The sequence below is a fragment of the Phoxinus phoxinus genome, assembly GCF_949152265.1.
Source record: "Phoxinus phoxinus genome assembly, chromosome: 4".
NCBI classification, from domain to species: domain Eukaryota; kingdom Metazoa; phylum Chordata; class Actinopteri; order Cypriniformes; family Leuciscidae; genus Phoxinus; species Phoxinus phoxinus.
The window spans coordinates 23,575,599-23,594,681 of record NC_136879.1 but is presented as its reverse complement, the minus strand read 5'-3'; the positions used below and the strand labels follow the sequence as shown (position 1 = coordinate 23,594,681).

Below are 19,083 nucleotides of genomic sequence, written 5' to 3'. Positions count from 1 at the left end.
ATGGTCGTTGTATTCAGAGGTTTGGTGCACATAATCTACGTTGGAGGTATTGTGTGTGTGTGTGATTGCCTGTACTTTCTTAAACATATGAGAGTGTTCCTGCTCGTGTGTGTGTGTGTTTCTCAGTCCCTGTGATGCTGACAGACTGAAATTAGCTTTGGATTCCCATATGCACAGGGCAGGCTTCCAGCAGACCCCAATTACAATGCAGCAAAGCCAGAGAGGGTGCAGGGCAGACTGTGTGGAGCCCTCCTGGTCTGCTCCGTCGCTCAGGCACACACACACACTGTCACTACCACAGACTTGACAGACTACCGCAATGAGGCGCACAGCACGCACTGATCTGACTCACACACACTGGCGCTTACACGCACTTTTATATGGACACCTGCATCATCAGACTCATTCACACACATTTTAGATTAACCACATGTGCAGCTGTGTGCAAGATTCAACACCACCAGTTATTCTGAAGTTAATCAAGTTAAACCTACACACACATTGATACATACTTACCTACTTAAAACAAATACCCCGTGGGGTAGAAAGTGAAAAGAATTAGCATTAGAATTTTGCAGAAGGGAAAAAATACATAGCTGGAGTCCACCACCGGAGGGAGCCTCTCTGATTCCTACAGTATGACAGAGCAAAAGTATTTCCTGTGAATCTGTTTTTATTTACTTTATGAAAACATGTGAAATTGTATGTGGTTTATAGTAAAGAATTTGATTGTGAAGTTATTTTTCTTTTGCAGGGATTGAGAATGACATGATTATTTCCCTTGTCCTTAAATTTAATTTTGTGGCTTTTGATAGTAATGCAGATGGTGACAGGCTCATCTTAAAGTCGACATGAAATAAAAATTTACCCTATTTACTTTGTTAGCGCATATTACTAGTCTTTTGGTGAACAATTCATCCGTGCAAGTTAGTACAAAGATTAAAGAAATAAAATTGTTTGCCGTGGTAATCTTTAATCAAAGTCTGAAAAGTTACTTCCGGTCTGGAATGGCGTTCCTTTTCTGATGACGTAGGTTTGACGGCTTGGGTTGAAAATGCTTAACCACTCCCCTCAAACCGTAATAGTCTTCTATGAGTAAGAGATGGAGAGGAGGAGCGCTGAAGTGAAACCCTGCCCTCTGTTCAATATTCCGTTTCACTTGGAAATACGTCACAACACTGGAAAACTGTCGTTTGCAACTTCCGGTTCACGCAGACTTTAAAACTGTATGTATATGTATATACACATGAGGACAAAACAAAAACATGAGAAGTTTATATATATATATATATATATTAGGGATGTCCAGATCCGATCACATGATCGGAAATCGGGCCCGATCACGTGGTTTCAGACTCGATCGGAATCGGACGTTACCTCCCGATCAGGACTCGGATATATATGTATGTATATATATTCTCATTTTTTAACACATCTATAGTTATGCGATGGCACAGAGCTAGACCCTTTTGACTCCACACAGAAACAGCAATGCGTGCGGCATGACATCACTTTGTTGACATCACCAAAAGTGAAGAATTTATGTTATTTATTACTTGATTGTTTAAGCTACCTCACAGAAGTGCTCTGTTTGTTAACAGAGTTGTTGAATGTTAAAATAAGGTGAATTAAATAAAAAATAAGGAACATCCTGGATCTATTTTTTCGCTCTTCTTTATTCTTTTTTTATGTACGTATTATAGAAGTATCGGATCGGGACTCGGTATCGGTAGATACTCAAAATCAAATGACTCGGACTCGAGGGCAAAAAAAACTGATCGGGACATCCCTAATATATATATATATATATATATATATATGTATACAAACACACACATAGTAGCTTGAAATTATGCAGCTTTTGAAAACGAGTGTCCAAAATGTGTTTAAATCTAAAAGGCACTGGTAAACTCTGTCTAGCTTGCTTTTGAAAATAAAGGGGGTCAATGTGATTTTTAGTGTTGTTTCAAGAGATTTAGTCAAAGGCAGTCAAATATAGGCTTCAGTTGTACCTTTGGATGTGAATACAATTTTCCTGTAGTACTTTTATTCCACAAAAGGAACCAGAAAACCACTCAATTCATTATTCCTCGGATAATAAGCTCTCTCATAACTTTCGAAATGTCATCTCCTTTCTGCTTTGCAGATCCTTAATACTTGAAAAGCTGGCCTAGATGAGTCAAGTTCCTCTAACAAGCATACATATTTAAGATGTGTCTTACAGAATGTTTATAATTCATTTGGACCCAGAAAGATCCTACTCCAGGAATCATCTATAAAAGATTTTGTTTCATAATTTCAGCAATAAGGTCGTCGTAGTTTGCAGGTCCACAAGCTACAATTTTATGGATGAGGAATTGCTAATTTAAAAAGGAGCTGGAGGAACGCTCAGAGGAGACCTTTGTGGTTTTAATATATTAGAATTGGCCCACCAGCGTTTTTCTAGCTTCATTTTGTGCATTAGTGTTGGCATTAATATATGACAGGGTTAAAACTGAGTTGGCTTTAAAGGGTACTCTTGGCTCTCTTTTGCATCAATGTGGGTTGCAGTTGTATAGTTTTACTTAAAAAAGGGGGGCTCATGTTAGCCACAGTCTCTATTTTAAGCTCCTGTCCATCACTGCATTGATATTTTGCTGTAGGAGGACATTCCTTAAGTTTACACCCCAAAAGAAATGAGAGTTGATGTATTTAAATGAGGGTTTTAAGCTTGGATCTCTCTACCATACACGCCAAAATTGACTAAAATAATCAATATAACAGGGTGAAATATTGACTCATTCAAAGGACATGTTCATCAAAAGACACAAACTATAACTAAAACAATGAGACTTTGAATTTCTTTTCATTTTAGTACAGACTAGAAAAGCTTCTCACATAAGCTGTAGCAATAACGTCTTGACTTATTAGCTGACAGTAAAATGCAGGAACAATGTGTGTACATGGTGTACTGCTGCATTATTAAAAGAGAACCCATGCAACATGTGGAAAGCCACTTAAGCATTCCTGTCATAACTGTAACCGAGCCTGCTTGTGTAATCCATCTTTCTGTAATGCATGCTTCTTTTTTTTACAATGTTGGACTGTTTTCTCTCAGTTCACTTATGCTTGTTTCTCTAACTAATGTCATTTTCCATTTGTCCTGTCAGGTTTTTTAAGAAGAATTTTCAATGAAGAGAGAAGGAAGGACAATTATGGATCCATTGCATCAAAACAGGACTTTGAAGTGGTGGATATTGGTGATCCTCTATGTGATACTACACCTCATGACCATCCAATCATCTATGGTACCAGGAACATTGCAGCTCCAACTAGATGAGGAACAGCCTGCAGGAACTGTAGTAGGTGACATCAGTGCTGGCCTCCCACCTGACATGATTGCAAGCCACTATTTCATCTCAGATCATCAGGGTACAGGTGTTGGCACCGATCTGGATATCGACGAGAGTACAGGGATCATAAAAACAGCAAAGGTCTTGGACCGAGAAGTACGGGACCGTTATAGCTTCATAGCAGTCACCATGACCGGTATAACAGTAGAAGTCACCATCTTAGTCAATGACATCAATGATCACGCACCAGTGTTCCCCAGAAAAAGAGCCACGTTTAAAATCCCAGAGCAGACAACCATAGGCGCCAAGTTTCCTCTTGATCCGGCTGTGGATGCAGATGAGGACCAGCTCACTACGCAAGGTTACATCATAACGGATGGAAATGTAGGACAAGCTTTTCTTCTTGAAACCAAACGAGGATCCAACAAAGTCCTTTACTTGGATTTGGTGGTCAATGCGGTTTTGGACAGAGAGACAAGATCTTCGTATACTCTACTCCTGGAAGCATTTGATGGTGGTTCACCCAAGAGAACAGGACAGATGATCCTGGACGTGACTGTGCAGGACATCAATGACAACGCCCCAGTCTTCAACCAGAGTCGCTACCATGCAATGATCTCCGAGAACCTTCAACCTGGGAACAATATACTGCAGGTGTTTGCTTCAGATGCCGATGAAGGTGACAATGGGTTGGTTCTCTATGACATCAACAGAAGACAGAGTGATCCTGATCGCTACTTTGTCATTGACTCTCGAACTGGAGTTATCACTCTAAACAAGCCTTTGGATTTTGAGATGAGAAGAGTTCATGAGCTTGTGATACAGGCTCGGGACAATGCCAGTCAACCAGAGATCACCAACGCCTTTGTGACCATCCAGGTGCGAGACTACAACGACAACCAGCCCACCATGACCATCATCTTCCTCAGTGAGGATGGTTCTCCACACATCTCTGAAGGAGCACAGCCAGGCCAGTATGTGGCTAGGATTTCAGTCACAGACCCTGATTATGGAGAATATGCCAATGTGAATGTATCTTTGGAGGGGGGTGATGGAAAGTTTGCTTTGACCACTAAAGACAGCATAATTTATCTCATCTGCGTGGATAAGATACTTGATCGTGAGGAGCAAGACCACTATGCACTCCGAGTCATGGCAACAGATTCTGGCACCCCTCCGTTACGGGCAGAGTCTTCATTTACCATTCAGGTCACAGATGTTAATGATAACCCACCTTTGTTTGACCATCAGGAATACACCCAGGTTATTCCAGAGGTGGCCTTTCCGGGAAGTTTTGTTGTACAGGTTACAGCACGGGACAAAGACCAGGGACCCAACGGGGATGTTCAGTACAGCATCCTACAGACTGAAGGAACTCATTCAGATTGGTTCAGTGTTGACACAATTACTGGTATTGTCACCACCCTGACCCAGCTAGATTATGAAACTGACCCTATACCGAGTGTAACTGTTGTTGCCACTGACAGGGGTCGACCGCCACTGTCTTCTACAGCTGTGGTCAAAGTGATCCTACAGGATATTAATGATAACGAACCTGTGTTTGGCAGCAAGTTCTACAATGCATCCATCAAGGAGAACGCCGCAGCAGGGACCTGTTTCATGGAGGTAGGACTATAATTTCTTTGTCTTCAAATGCTGAATTTGAATTATACTGATTAATATGCAAAATTTTGGGGCTTTTTAAATAATGACCTGTGTGAAAACCCCAATGTGGAATGACTTGTGTATATTTAAGACATATTGCTAGAGTGCTTTTTTGAAGTGTGTAAAATGAGTAAATGGAAACAGTCGTTTTAGGAAATTGACTTGGAAACCAGCATGATGAATTGTAAGATATTGAAGAGTGAGCTTAAGTAAGCTTTGTTTGGGTTGGACTACTTCAGTAGGGAGTTACTCTCCTCGGGCTTTGGGAGATTGTTTTTTACTAGCTGTTCTTACTTGCACTTCTCAATGGTTTTCACTGTATTGCATAAGGTGGTTCAGCTATTTGTATTTACAAAGAACCGGTTCTAGATTCACAACCTAACTTTTCATGTGAAAATGACATTGGATAAAATGTGAGTGGTCAGTTGAGGTTTGTTTGGACCTTGTTCTCATCGGGCCAAGAATTCTTAGTCCCTGTTGTCTGCTTACTATAAAAGGCACATTCTGCGTTTTATCAATGTCTGTACAGGGACTTCAAAGTGTTTTTCTAATAAGTTTCTCCACAGGCAAATACAAAGCTCGTAATACATTTCCTAGTAAATCAAAACGTGTAATTTCACATGGTCACATATCAAGTGAAGGCACATTAATGCTTTCTCTGTGGTGGATTTGTGCTGGCGGGGGTTGAGACACACTCCAGCGAGCTGACAGAGGGCCCAGCAGACGGGAACTTGGCCCTGGGGTTTCTCCGGAGAGAGGGAGGATCGTGCCTGGGAGAGATTTTGGGACGGACTGACTGCTTTCTGGTACAGAGTGGGAATAGGAGCTGTATAGGGTCAAGTGGGAGGTCTGGGAGTAAAATTAGAAGTTTATAGTGGTATTACTTAAGTTCGGAATTAGCAATCGGATCAGCAGTACTCGGGTCTACAAATCAAGTGCAAATCAAATCTGATTGTGGCTCCTGTCTTGCTGTCAGTTTTCATCCTCATTCAATGAGTGCTAATGGTTCACAGACAGTTGCAAAAAAAAAGACTTGAGTTTTCAACGTAAGAACAATATAAGGAGTTACTAAGTCTATCCTTACAACCATCAAAGCAAACTTGCCAAGGACGAGGTCCAAACCAACTGTCTCTCAGGCTGTGGCACAAACGACTGCTGTAGATGGGAGCTGGCATGCCACTCAAGAGCAGTTGGGAGTTTGATGATGCACAGACTGCAGAAATCACTGCCAAATCCACATCCAAGCATCACAGCACGGCACTTGATGAGTTGCTTTTTTCCCTTCATCAGAGATCCCTGTGCGCAGAGTTCCCACCGCCTCCCTTTTTCTGAATCAAAGCTTCTGTCCAAATGCCATTACAATGGGTCTATTGTGATCATTCATTTAACATCTGAACCGGGCTTGATTTCATTTTTTCCAGTGTATCCCTCAACAGAGCGTGATTAGTTTAATGTGTACTGGCACTGGCGGTTTACTATATTTAAAATTTTTGTCACTTTGCTTGTGCGTCACTGCCGTTGGGCTGAGGAATAGTTAAATTGGTTTTATTTCTCTTTTGGTGAATTTCCACTCTTTGTAGTGTGAAAACTCTAGCTACTCTCTCCAGTTTTGTTTTAACCGCAAAGATAACACGCAAAAGACTTGTGGCATTGGAATCAAGGGTGTCTAAAATTATAAGACATGTTACTAAATTCTTTTAATGACCATAACCCTGCTTTCAATTATTACTCTATTATTTATAAGGCATAAAACTGAGTTGATAATCAGTGTTGGGTTGGGCAGGGATTTTATAGTTTATAATTTGAATTAATGTTTTTATCAAGTCAGTTTTAGTTCGTTTTATTTCATTTTATTTTATATTTGTCTTAAATTTACTTTTCATTAAAGTTACTTTTCATTAGTTTTCATGATATCATTGTTAGTTTTATAGTTGTATACTTTCATAATGTTTAGTATAGTTTCAGAATTTTAGGGCTGCCAAAGTTAATGTGCTATCATTCAAAATCTTTAAATTTCTCAGTACTTTCTAGTGTTATTTGTATCTAGTTGCATTTTCATGTTTAATGGAGGCACGTTATACATTTTTTATAAACTTTTTTTTCAACAGTAATTTCATCAATCGAGGTAATTTATTAATAACTAAATATTGATCCCATGCTGGTATCATTCCAAATCCCAAATCTTGGTAACTATCTATCCATCCCTTCTATTGTGTGATATTGTGAACCCTCTAACCGTTTGGAAAGTTTGGAGCTGTAATGGAGGACCCAGATGAAAGGCTTCTCTTTGGTATGCGTAAGAATGGCTTGAACTCAGCTGCTGTTTTGTCTCTTCTGCAAGGACACTTCACATTTTTAGGCTATTCACAACACACTCCAACTGCGGTCTTGGACATGTTCACCACCGGGATGACGACAGTTTTTCACTCTGTGTGAGGCAGCTGCATAATTGGTACATCTAGTCAAGTCTCCTTTTTCTTCATGATTTGAATTGAGAGAGCTGTGAAAAAGATGGAGTGTGGTTGCTCCACAGGTCTCAACAGCACAATAAGGCAGGAAAGGCCTTTGTCCCATTCAGATTCATTGAACGCCTTGAACAATCATCTGTTAGCATAGTCTTGTTAGCGCTGCATTTTATTTCTAAAGCCATTTTTCTCTTTTTTTTATTGAAACACTCATCTTTGTGCTTTTCTGTGATTGTATAATGGACCAAAGCAAACAGTACTGTTCACTTGCACAGTAGGGCTGGGAGATATATTGAATATTTATTTACAATATATAAGCAGTGATTTTGCAGGTGTTATACAATTCAACAATATTATGATTGCAATGCTTTTATTGCACTTTTTGTTTGGCCATTATTTTTCCTAAAGACCACTCAACCCTCTACGCACACATTGACGATAGATCCCCATTGGCTAGTACATTTTTTTGTTCACTCGCCAGACTTTAGTAATAACTTTAGTAAATAGAACTAAAACTTGGTAACCATGTATGCATATTTGTCATTTTAACTGAATTTAGGACTGGTAGTGGTGCTTGGATATATTGTTGGTCATTCAGTGTTTCTGTAAAAAAAAAAGATAATAGTAATAGATAATAGTTCATATTAAAAGATAATAATACTAATTCTACTAATAATAAGAACATATAATGAGCTGCCGGGTTCATTAATATTAATCAGTTGTCAGCGTTTGCTCGAACTGATTTGCTGAAATTAAAACATGGACTGTAGTATATGTGCGCCAGCCAATGAGATAGCCGTTTGCGCATTATTTCTGCTCACTACCGGCATTTATCCTGCTTGTTCTTAAAAGCTGAATAATTCCAAATGAATTCCATTATTTTGACAGGAATATACATCAAAGAATATCGTTTAGATGAAGCGTTGATTTCTGCGTGGTATATAAATCTCTATATCTCTCTCTCTTTGCGTGTGTGTGATGGCGCTTTCACACTAGCACTTTTGGTGCGCATCCGGGTTTCGAATGACGCATTCATAGCGGTTACCAAGCAACACGATTACGCGCCAACTGCAGCTTGATGACGCAAGCGCACCGCGGTTCGGACGGCAGTCAACACAGTCCATCGGGGGTAGGGGGAGGGGGGAGCAATCGAACTCGGGTTCGGAACAGCAAGGCAAGCAACACACAGCGCTCTCAGCAAAGCGACGGCGAGTAGTGCGCTTTCACACTAGAGTTTACGGTACGTCAAATTCTCTGCGCACAAGGGGGTAATCCATCAGCCGGAAACTGAAGCTTCATTGGGGGCCGCCATTGTAGCAGACCATCACCTGCTGTTAGCATTCCATTGACTCCCATTCATTTTGGCGTCACTTTGACAGCAAATAACTTTACATCTGAGGCGTTTAAAGACTCCATTTGTTCATATTTTTTTTTTTTTTTTTTTTTAACACGACAATGTATAAAAGACTCCAATACCTTGTATCTTACGTTATGGCCCCGTAGAAGCAGTTTTTGTAAAAATAGGCTAACGATTGCGTCATAACCACACAACTCTCTGTCGCACAGTAGAGAAATTACCATAAGACAGGCGGAGAAGCTCGCAAGCAATCGGGGGGACGTGGAGGCATAAAGTCAAGGGAGAAGCCCATAGAGAGTCATAAAGTTGCTCCTGCTGTTAGCTCATGGACAGCTAATACTCACACTCTCCGTCTCTGCGAGATTCGGAAGGGAATGATTCAGATTTCTCTCGGCACAGCTACTAGAAGACTTACATCTGTCAGACAGGTTGCTCACGTCACATCTACGTCGTCAAGCTCAGCTTGAACCTGCGCAGTACGGTCAGCCATCAGGAAGTGAGTGCTTCTAATTGACTTCACTTTTCTCCGTTAAAACGTATGGGGTCGTTGTGTCCATCTTATATACTGTCTATGTCTGCGCATCCATCGAGATGAATTGAATTACTACAGATCGCTTGACGGAGAGCAAAACTCTCAAGCACTCAGTCAGTGTTCAGCAAGTGAAAATATATCTATGCTAAACTTATACTTAGCCTCTAACACACACTGGTGAGTAAAATCTATGATTCCTCTGAGAAAAAAATGACAACATTACATGTCTAAAAGAGGCTAAAAAAGTATTGATTTGATTTTTGATTTCTCAGCCCTAGTCATCTAAAGAGTTGTAATGGCAAAAGTTAACTTGACTTTTAGGGATGTTCTTCCTTCCTCATGGGGAGCTGTGTGCCTCCACAGCTTCTTATCTGATCTAACTTCACAGCTCATTATGAGGGTGTCAGTACAACCACACCACCCCAAACCTTCTTAGAGAGATCTGTCAACACTGGAGGCTCTTTAAGAACTTGAGAGGAGTCCGAATATTTGAGCCAAACCAAAATATTTTGGCATTTGCCCGTTTCAGAGCTCTGAGTACAACTGCGTCTATCAGTTTTCCCTTTAGCCTCAAAGATGTTTCCTGTCTCAGTCGTTTCTTGGCAACTCTCTGCTGGAAGTGAACTCCAAGTCCTGCAATGTCCTTGAAAAGACATCACTGATATGGTTCCATTTATCTTCCACAGGCTTTGATTGCCCCCGTGCTTTAAAAAATACACTCGCAGAGCTTTCTTTGGTCAAGGGCAGCACTATATCTCTCTGCTTCATTGCCAAGGTGTATTCGTGTTCGGGACAGTTTGGGGCAAATTACTCATAACACAGCATCAGACAAGTGCACTCCAGCTGTGCCTTTCTTTCCTGCATCTTTAGACATTAAATCACCCAACTTGTTGAAATGTCAGAGGCAGGAGGTTTCCGAATACTGACAGCATCTGCCCCCAAAAACCTGATATTACCTGATACCTGATTATTTTACACACCAATTAGCGGAACACGGTGCAGATCCATAATGCATCCGGACAACGATACATAAGTACATTTATAAACAAACATATAAAGAGGACATAAAATAAGGCCTTTTTATTATCTATTTATCTATGTATGTACAGTATGTGTGTGTGTGTCTGTTTCTGAATCTTCGCAGTATCGGCCTTAAATTAATTTGACATATTGTGTTTAGGCACTCTAAATGAATACTCAGTACTCAAGACATGTATGCATTGGAGGAAATATGATCTAAAGTTGTTAAATGCTATACATATTTTATATATATTTTTTAATATAGATATTTTAAATGTAATCTATTTTGTTGTAGCAAAGATTTAAGCTTGTAGCAAATTTACGTTGATGTTACTGCTGTGCTTTTACTCACTGGCTCAGTTTTTCTTCTTTGAATGCGAGACTCAAAACATCAACAAGCGAAGCTCAGCAGGCCTTTGCATGGACCAGGTCCTGGTCTGAGGAGGAGTGGATGTCTGCATGCCTCATTAAGCTGCATACACACTACCATATGGCATTTTTCTCTTGATCAGATGTCCAGTTTTTTTTTGTTTCAGAATATGCCTCAGATGCTGCCTTTTTCCACTAGTCTCCAAAAGCCATTCTCCACTTTTCGAATGACTTGGTCACACTGCTTCAGTGCACACAAAAGGCGATCATTTCTCTTGTCTGGTTTGATGCCAGACAACTTTGCATAGGCTAGTTTGGGCTCTTTTTTCACAATGGCCTTCAATAAGAGAATCATAGCAACCGTATTTGTTAGTTTTTTTGGATATGATTTCTTTGGATTCTGAAGCAGAAACTGTGTAGAAAATGCCTGGGGAGCTCAACATGACCGCTTTTGGTTATAGAAGTTTACTATTTATAGAGTCGTTTTGTTAAGAATAAAGAAATTCATATTGAATTAACGCATTTGAATGCCGTTTATTTGCTTAAATGCTATAATAATGAATCCCAAAGCTCAACTAGTTGACAGACCAATTTATTTCTGAAATTAGTTTTTAAAAATTTGTATCTAATGTTTTGCTTTCTGTATTATGCTTTTTTGATTCAATATTTGTTGGATTGTTTATATTTTCAGGCTTTTTATATTATATTTATTGTGTGTATATAATGCTGCAATTTTGCACATAGCCTAGCTAAAATGCAGGTTAAACAAGACATTTTTTTAAACAATTACAAGTAGCCTCCAAATATTTGCACGTTTTGTAGATGCTTTTTCGTAAACAGAAAAAAAATGGCCCATCGAACAGTTCCAAGTGCTCTTCTTCATGTTGTTGAATGTTGCTTTGCTAATATTAACTTGTGAGCTCTCTGTTTAGTTGTTTGCACTTGTTTATAGCCATACCTTGCAATCAGTGTAACCAGCTAAGCAAATACAAGAAGAGGGAAAGCCAGTCAGACAGTCTTGGTGGCATACTTCGGTCCTCTCCCCTGCAGGAGCTCTATCGCTCTGGGCCAAGCCTCCGCTGTTTTTAGTTCTCCTCGGTGCTTCTCTTTCCTGCCGCTAACTGCCGTGCCCCTGCTACCCCGGCTCTGTGGTTTAGCACTGTATTTACACAGAGCAGCCAAATTGCAGGAAACGAGATGTACTACTTAATGTGTTTGCAAATATAATACTTCCTCGAGCACTTCGTTTGAGGCCAAGCGGGCGCACTGAAGCGAATATAAACATGGACGCACATCTGGACATTTTGTGGGTGTCCAGGTCAGAGTTGCTCCACTTGAGGCAACTGCCTATGTTTTTATAGCACGCAGAGCCCATCAATTCAAATCCAATGCATCTGTCCAACTGTAGCAGGGGGGGAAATGTGTGACTTACTAGGGTGTGAAGAAAAGTGCTCACAGTGCACTGCTTAACAGTGACAAATTTAGGATGTGTGTTTGTGGTAAGACAACAGCAAGAAAGAGGGAGAAGACAGACTTGTGGACTATGTGGTGGTTTTGGTATTAGCGATTTTTGAATAGTAACTTGGGGCGAGTTGATGAAAAATTAAGTCTTTCATGGTTTTGTGGTTTGTTCTGTGTTTTCATTATATCTGTTTGGTATTCACTGTCAGGCTTTAGGCCTTAGTCTGGGTAGACGCCATATTTAGTTTGACACGAATGAAAATGAGGCTGTGAGGGATAGGAGGTCTTATGGTTCTTTTTAACGTCTAGTTTTTACAGCCTATGTTTTTAATCCCTGGGAATTTAATGAAGATGAACATTTTCAATGTTTTTCAAAATGGACGGTGACCAATATTACAGTTAGGGATGCAGAATATATTGGTACCATATTGGTTAGCAGACAGAATTAGTGATTTTTCTTTTTAATTTTCCAGTTTTAGTTATTGTTCACACCATATTGTTCATGCTCATTTCCTCATTGCTATTTTCACATTCAAAGTATCTTTACCTAGCCTGGGAAAACCCAGACCACTTCCGGCAAATTTAGATTTGCTCTGCAAGTGGGTCTGGCAAAGAGCCCATTGAAACCCATTTCCAATCCGTCGAAATCGCGGCACCAATCAGAAACGTTGGGGCGGGCTTTACACAATGACGACAGAGCAGCGACGGTGACGCAGATTTTGTACATTACAGAGATGGATGCCGCTATCGCGTCTGTTTCAAGCGATTTAAAATGGTCATTTACAAAAACGGCAAAAGTCGTCAGAAGCCATTGCTACATCTTCCTGAAAAACACAAAAAGAGAATTGCTGAGGGTCTCAGATGTTTCTCCGTCGCTCTGATTGGTTTTAGATCTATCCAATTGCGCCCAGAGCCATTTGAGCGACGTCCGTTGGTGACGCCCCTGTGGAAATGAATTGTCTATGGAGCTTTGCCAGACCCTAACTCAGTTACAACTGAGAGTGGTCTGGGTTTTCCCAGGCTAATCTTTACCATCAATTAACTCAAAACTTAGTTCATATTTAAAAACTAATAATTTAATTTAATAGTGAGCAAATATCTAAATGAATATACTTTTTTTGTATATACCTACATTATAATGTTGTGATGCCTAAACTTACTTGTAGCATTTCAAACCATTATTTTTATTAGTACTCAGCCATAACATGAAAATAATTATCGGCCTGTCCGTATTGGCCAGGTGTTTTTTTTACAGCCATTGAACGAACTAGCCTATATTTATATCCCTCACAAACTTGTTGACATCAAGTTAAATATGCTGTCTACCCAGAGACTAAGGTCTACTGAGTACCACTAAACCTGATGCCAGTGTGAGTTGCAGTTGTTTTTCCTCTCATATCTGACTAAGTTTTCTTGAAATTATTTTTCTTGAAGCCTATGGCTGCTGAGGGACAGGATTTTACTAAGGTTTTGGGGGTCCAATGCTCACATCTGGAATCATAGTAGTGCTGTTTGGGTGGTGAGTGTCCGTCCTGCTTGAATTAGATGGCCTAGTGAGCAGGTGAGCAGAACCTCTGAAAATCACTGCCAAGTTTCTGTGAAAATAGTGATGGATGAGAGACAGAGAGATAGAAAAGAGGGAAAGGAAAATACAAGCATCATCTCTAGAGGGACAGTGGTGTCTGAGCAGTTGGAGGGAAGCCTCAAACCAGCAGCTGGAGTTGGCTGCAAACAGTTTCCCAACAATGTCTCTTCCTTTGTTAAATATCTGTGTGTCATCTAGTATGTTTCCTTTTTTCACTCACCAACTTTGTTTTCTCACAGGAAAAATATTTTTCTTAATCATCGTATTTTGGTCTTGTTTTTCATAAAAAAAATATCCAGCATTAAACAAGGTAAATTTACTTTGAGGAATTGTTAATGATGGATAATAGCCTACTTTTTTTATGGAAGCATGTTTCCACTTCAGAATAAAAAAAACCCGGTACTTAATCATTATTTTGACTTTTTTTATCTTATTTTATCTCATCAAAAAAAAAAAAAAAAAGATCTCACAATTATCTGTTTTATGTCTGAGGTGGAAATAGGCTTCCTTACATTTTAGGCACATTTTGTTGCACTGTAATTTTATGGAAGTACCCTCTCGTAATTCATCTTGTCTTTTTATATATATTCCGGCCTAAACATCATAACCGCTGAGCAAATTGTCTCCATATTCAGAGCATCGCTGCTTTAAAGAATGCATCCCTTATGTCTGCCAGCAACCTCAGGCCCCTGATTAAACTCTGCCAGTTGCAATAACGAGAATGCAATAATGCTACCAAGCAGGCGGCGCTCGGGAACTGAACCGAAGTCAGACGGTCCTGGTTCTCATTCTGAATAGGATTACTTTGAGTTTAGTGAGATGAGTAATTGTTAGTGTAAAGGTGAAAGAACATAATTTTGTTTGACTTTGCCTCGTTTATGAGTTAAGGTTGATGTCGAATAACGCTGAGAATAAGATGTTTGTAAATGTGTTGGTTACTTGGGCGAAGCACATCTGTAAATCTCAGCTGCAATGAAAAAGGTTTATTAGGGCCGATATACACATAGCAGAACACTCAAGATGTTCTGCGTCAGAACAGGAGGAAGGAGACGGGAAATTTGACATTTCAGTATTTTACACGTGATTTCTTTATGTATTTTAGAGGTTGTGAACTCACAGCTCGCATTGTTTTTTTGATTATATTAATAAAAATGTCTATCTGCTGCTGCAGAAACCAAATGGCTAGTGTCCTAGGATGTTTCTGACATAGGAGAAGTGAATCCATGAAGACCAAATATAATTGTGCTGTAAATCAAATGCATATAGTTTCACAGTAAATCAGAAGTGAAAAAACAAACATATTGTTGTGTTCTAAATCATCATTAGAAGATCTCTTAAGGGTCTCTTTGTAAGTGATTTGTATAATCGTAAGGGGTATAAAAGTGGGAAGAGGCATCGTAATCACTGCCCTAGATTCCTCCGTAGATTGACTCAAATGCACCTGTGGGACTCCAGGAGGAATCCAGCAGAGAACTGGATTTATGTAAGCAGGGAACCTCCTCAGATAGTCTGCAAGCTTGCAACTGAACTAGCGTCGAGCTTAGTGATCTTAGCCGCTCAGGTTTTTCTCTCTCGAAAGCGATGATACATCCGCCCTCCCTCACAGCTCATAAATACAAGGGGAATTAAACCGTCCCCCCTTGTGGTGGAAGGTTCTTTAGGACTTTTCACCGATCGAATGGAAAACCATTGACCTTCCGCTCATGAGATTTTACTAGGTGTTTGAGTAACTGTTTTCCCTCTTCCTTTTCTCGAGCAGGGCAGTGCAGTCAGCCTCGAAGGACTTCATGGTGCATTGCCCAGAAACGTGGTCTTCAATGACAGCACCTTCATCTTCCTTGAAGCCTCCTCGGTTCCATTAAAGGAAGCTGGAGGCGGTAGCCAAGAGCGCAGAGGGCTTGTCAATGATTCTGTAAAACAGGCGCAGTGTTGCTGAGAGGGTAGCAGGGGTTGGACGTATGTTTCCAGCTCCCAAACAACTCTCAGGTCAGAGTCCATTGGGGCTTTATGATGGAGTGCTGGAGAGAGTAGATGAACTGTCTAATGCAGTGCTTTTCAAACTTTTCCGCCTGTGATCAAATCAGAACTAGTGGTAAACCAATATGTATTTTTTGAATAACTAATATCTTAGAGAGCAGGGTGACCAATGGCCAATACATGAGATAGCAAACTATTTAATTTAATTGAGTAATTTAGTCACAATTTTCTGAAGAGACACCATCGCTTTATATGAAGAACAGATTTAATTTAGGCTTTTATTCATATATAAACATCCATCAACACATCAGATATGGTAAACGGAAGCTCAAGTATGCCTGCTTGACGTACGAGAACCAATCAGGTTCATTTTCATGTTACGCAGCACGTTTGAGCCTCTGGAAGAACCAATAATGTTAGTTCTTGTGTTTCGCAAAATGTTTGAGCTTCAGCAGGAACCAATTAGGTTTATTCCTGTGTTACGCAGCACGTTTGAGCTTCAGCAAGAACCAATAAAGTTCATTCTTGTGTTACGCAGCATGTTTGAGCTTCAGCAAGAACCAATAAAGTTCATTCTTGTGTTACGCAGCATGTTTGAGCTTCAGAAGGGACCAATGAGGTTCATTCTTGTGTTACGCAGCACGTTTGAGCTTCTGCAAAACCCATGGGTTTTGTTTGTTTTCGTACGTTAAGCAAGTATGGTTGAGCTTCTGTTTTTGTTCGCTGATCAATGTTTGTATGTGAATAAAACCTAAATTAAATCTGTTCATCATATAAAACGATCCAGTCTCTTTAGAAAATTTGGACTAAACTGCTCAAAATATATGGATTAGTTTTACGATCTCTTTATGAACTTTTTATTAACGACTAAGTGGTAGTTGCGTGGACCATCAGTGGAGGGACAGAAATATCTCAGATTTCATAAAAAATAGCTTCATTTGTGGTTCGAAGATGAACAAAAGTCTAACGGGTTTGGAATGACATGAGGCTGAGTAATGACAATTGTTAATTTTTTGGTTGAACTAACCCTTTAAAATTGCATATAATTATGAAATTAGAAATGTGTTTGAGAACACTCATGTATTTCCATCAGGTGCCCCACTGGAATCCAAAGACTAAAATCTTCGGTGCACTGTCATCTTCTGAAGCTTTTTCTTAGATTCTTTGATCAACCTAATTCTTTTAGTCAAATGTTTTTCTCACATCAGAGGTGTGAGGTATCCCACACAAAATGGTTAATGCATTGCTAATGGACTTTGTACATGGCACAGATTTTCAAATGTCTCTAATCAAATACATTAATGCTGTCAGAATACTGTTGTTTGACTCAGGGATGGAAATGCGGACTTACAGGGTTCTGATGTTATAGCGACTCTTCTTTCTGTTTGAAGTCTGGTTCAAGTGTAAACCTGACTGCTTTATCAAAGCCTTCCTTTTCTGTTTGAGAAGTGCTTCTGACATTTTTAGCAGCATCCTCAATGTTTTTAAGTCAAGACACGAACCTGATCACCTCATCTCCTGGATGACATCCAGAATCTCTCAACATGAAATCAAAACAGACCCTATTTACTTTCTTTATACACATTTCTGGTGTTTTTGTTTCACAATTCTTCATTTCAAAGAAAGAAAATATTTATCTTTGTAATCTTTCATCAAAATTTAATAACTAATAACTTTTTTTTTCTATTTACATCACATGAAAAGCCCAGCATGATATCTTTGGTTAAAGTGAACTCAAAGCCAAATAGATATTTAGACATTTTTTAAAGGGATAGTTCACCCCTCAAGTTGTTCCAAACTTGTATGAATTTCTTTCTTCTGCTGAACACAAAAGAAGATATTTTGATGAATTTCAGTTCCATAGCATTGACTTCCATAGTATTTTTTTGTTCCATACTATTGAAGTCAATTGGGGTCCATCAACTGTTTGGTTACCCATATTCTTCAAAATATCTTCTTTTTTTGACCAGCATAAGAAAGAAATTCATGCAGGTTTGAAACAACTTGAGCATTTACTAATACATTTTTACATTTTAAAGTTATTTCTCAACATTAGTTAGTGCACAATGAACTAACATGAATGATCAATGTATAAGTATTAATGTTTGAATATATGTAATATGAAAGTACAGTACATTTTCATGGTTTAGTATTGTTTTTAAATTTTTGTAATAAAGTTCAGCACTATTTTATGTTTTTTTAAAAATGTTATTCAGTATCCATAAAAAAAAAAAAAACTATCGGTTGATTAATGATGAATTCGTTATTGGACCATATTAATCCAGCGTGGGCCAACCTAGTTATTGTTATCAGTAAAATCCAACATCGGTCTACCTCTAGTAATTTTTCTTGTTTAATGTCTTGCTTCGGTCTGAAATGTCACATTATGAATGGTGTTTCATGTTGACTTTCAATATTTCAGATGCATTCAGTGCTGTGACTGTGCGGTAACATGCACCGCTTATAACAGTATTACAGTAAACACACCAGTCCAGTGTAACTCGAAAGCTTTGGACGCTTCGGCAGAGGGACCGGTTTTCTTTTCTATAAGTCAGTGTGGCATAAATCTGTACTGGTGTCACTGTCTATCAACTCTAACACTGCTAACCACCATCTATGCTTACTCAAAAATGTGATTATTTATGACCTCGTTCTCTGGCTTGCTCTCTCTCCTAGCTTTCCGAGTTCAGTATCCTGGAGGATCCATTACAGAGGCATTTATTTCTCATTTATTCTTTATCCAAGTATCATCCAGAAACTCCATGCATGCTTCCTTTCATTGCTGAGAAGGAAAATATGAACCTTGGGTCGCAATTCAAATGTCCAGATCAGTTGAACGACATTAGAAAAGGTTTGTTATAGTTGCTGATTTGCACGCACATAAATGTTCAAGCATACAGATTTTTTTTTTTTAAATGACGTTTCAGCCTTTATTCCCCTCTTAATTGAAGCTCTGTCAGCACGTCTTCTCGGAGAAGCACATTTAGCACGCCTGGAGGAAAAATGACCATTGGCGGCTGCTGAAAAGGTTTATGATTAAGTGAGAGGTGCCGCTGTGGGATGTTTGAATCTGGGCCTAATGACATGGGTTAAAAGAGAAGCTCATGGGTGTTTTTGCTGGTGTCTCACGATGGATTTTAACACAAGTAAAGGCTTTAAATATAACCATTAATCTGTGTTTTCCACCTATGAAATGAACTACAGCTATTCATCATGTGAAAAGGCACACGAGCACATGACGTACCTTGGCACTGGCAGTTCATGGAGTGGCCGCTGAAGGCAAAGAGAACAAAGAGAAAAATGGATGTCCGAAAATGTGA

At 39.4% G+C, this 19,083-nt stretch overlaps 1 protein-coding gene across 1 annotated transcript in view; it reads left to right on the top strand.

The window, feature by feature from the left end:
* Positions 1–19,083, top strand: part of dchs1a (dachsous cadherin-related 1a) — a 92,482-nt gene that overhangs the window by 8,489 nt on the left and 64,910 nt on the right. Inside the window, exon 2 of the mRNA XM_079609640.1 lies at positions 3,150–4,958. Coding sequence (XP_079465766.1) covers positions 3,171–4,958 — 1,788 coding nt within the window. The 5' untranslated portion in view covers positions 3,150–3,170. The remainder of the gene's footprint in view (positions 1–3,149; positions 4,959–19,083) is intronic.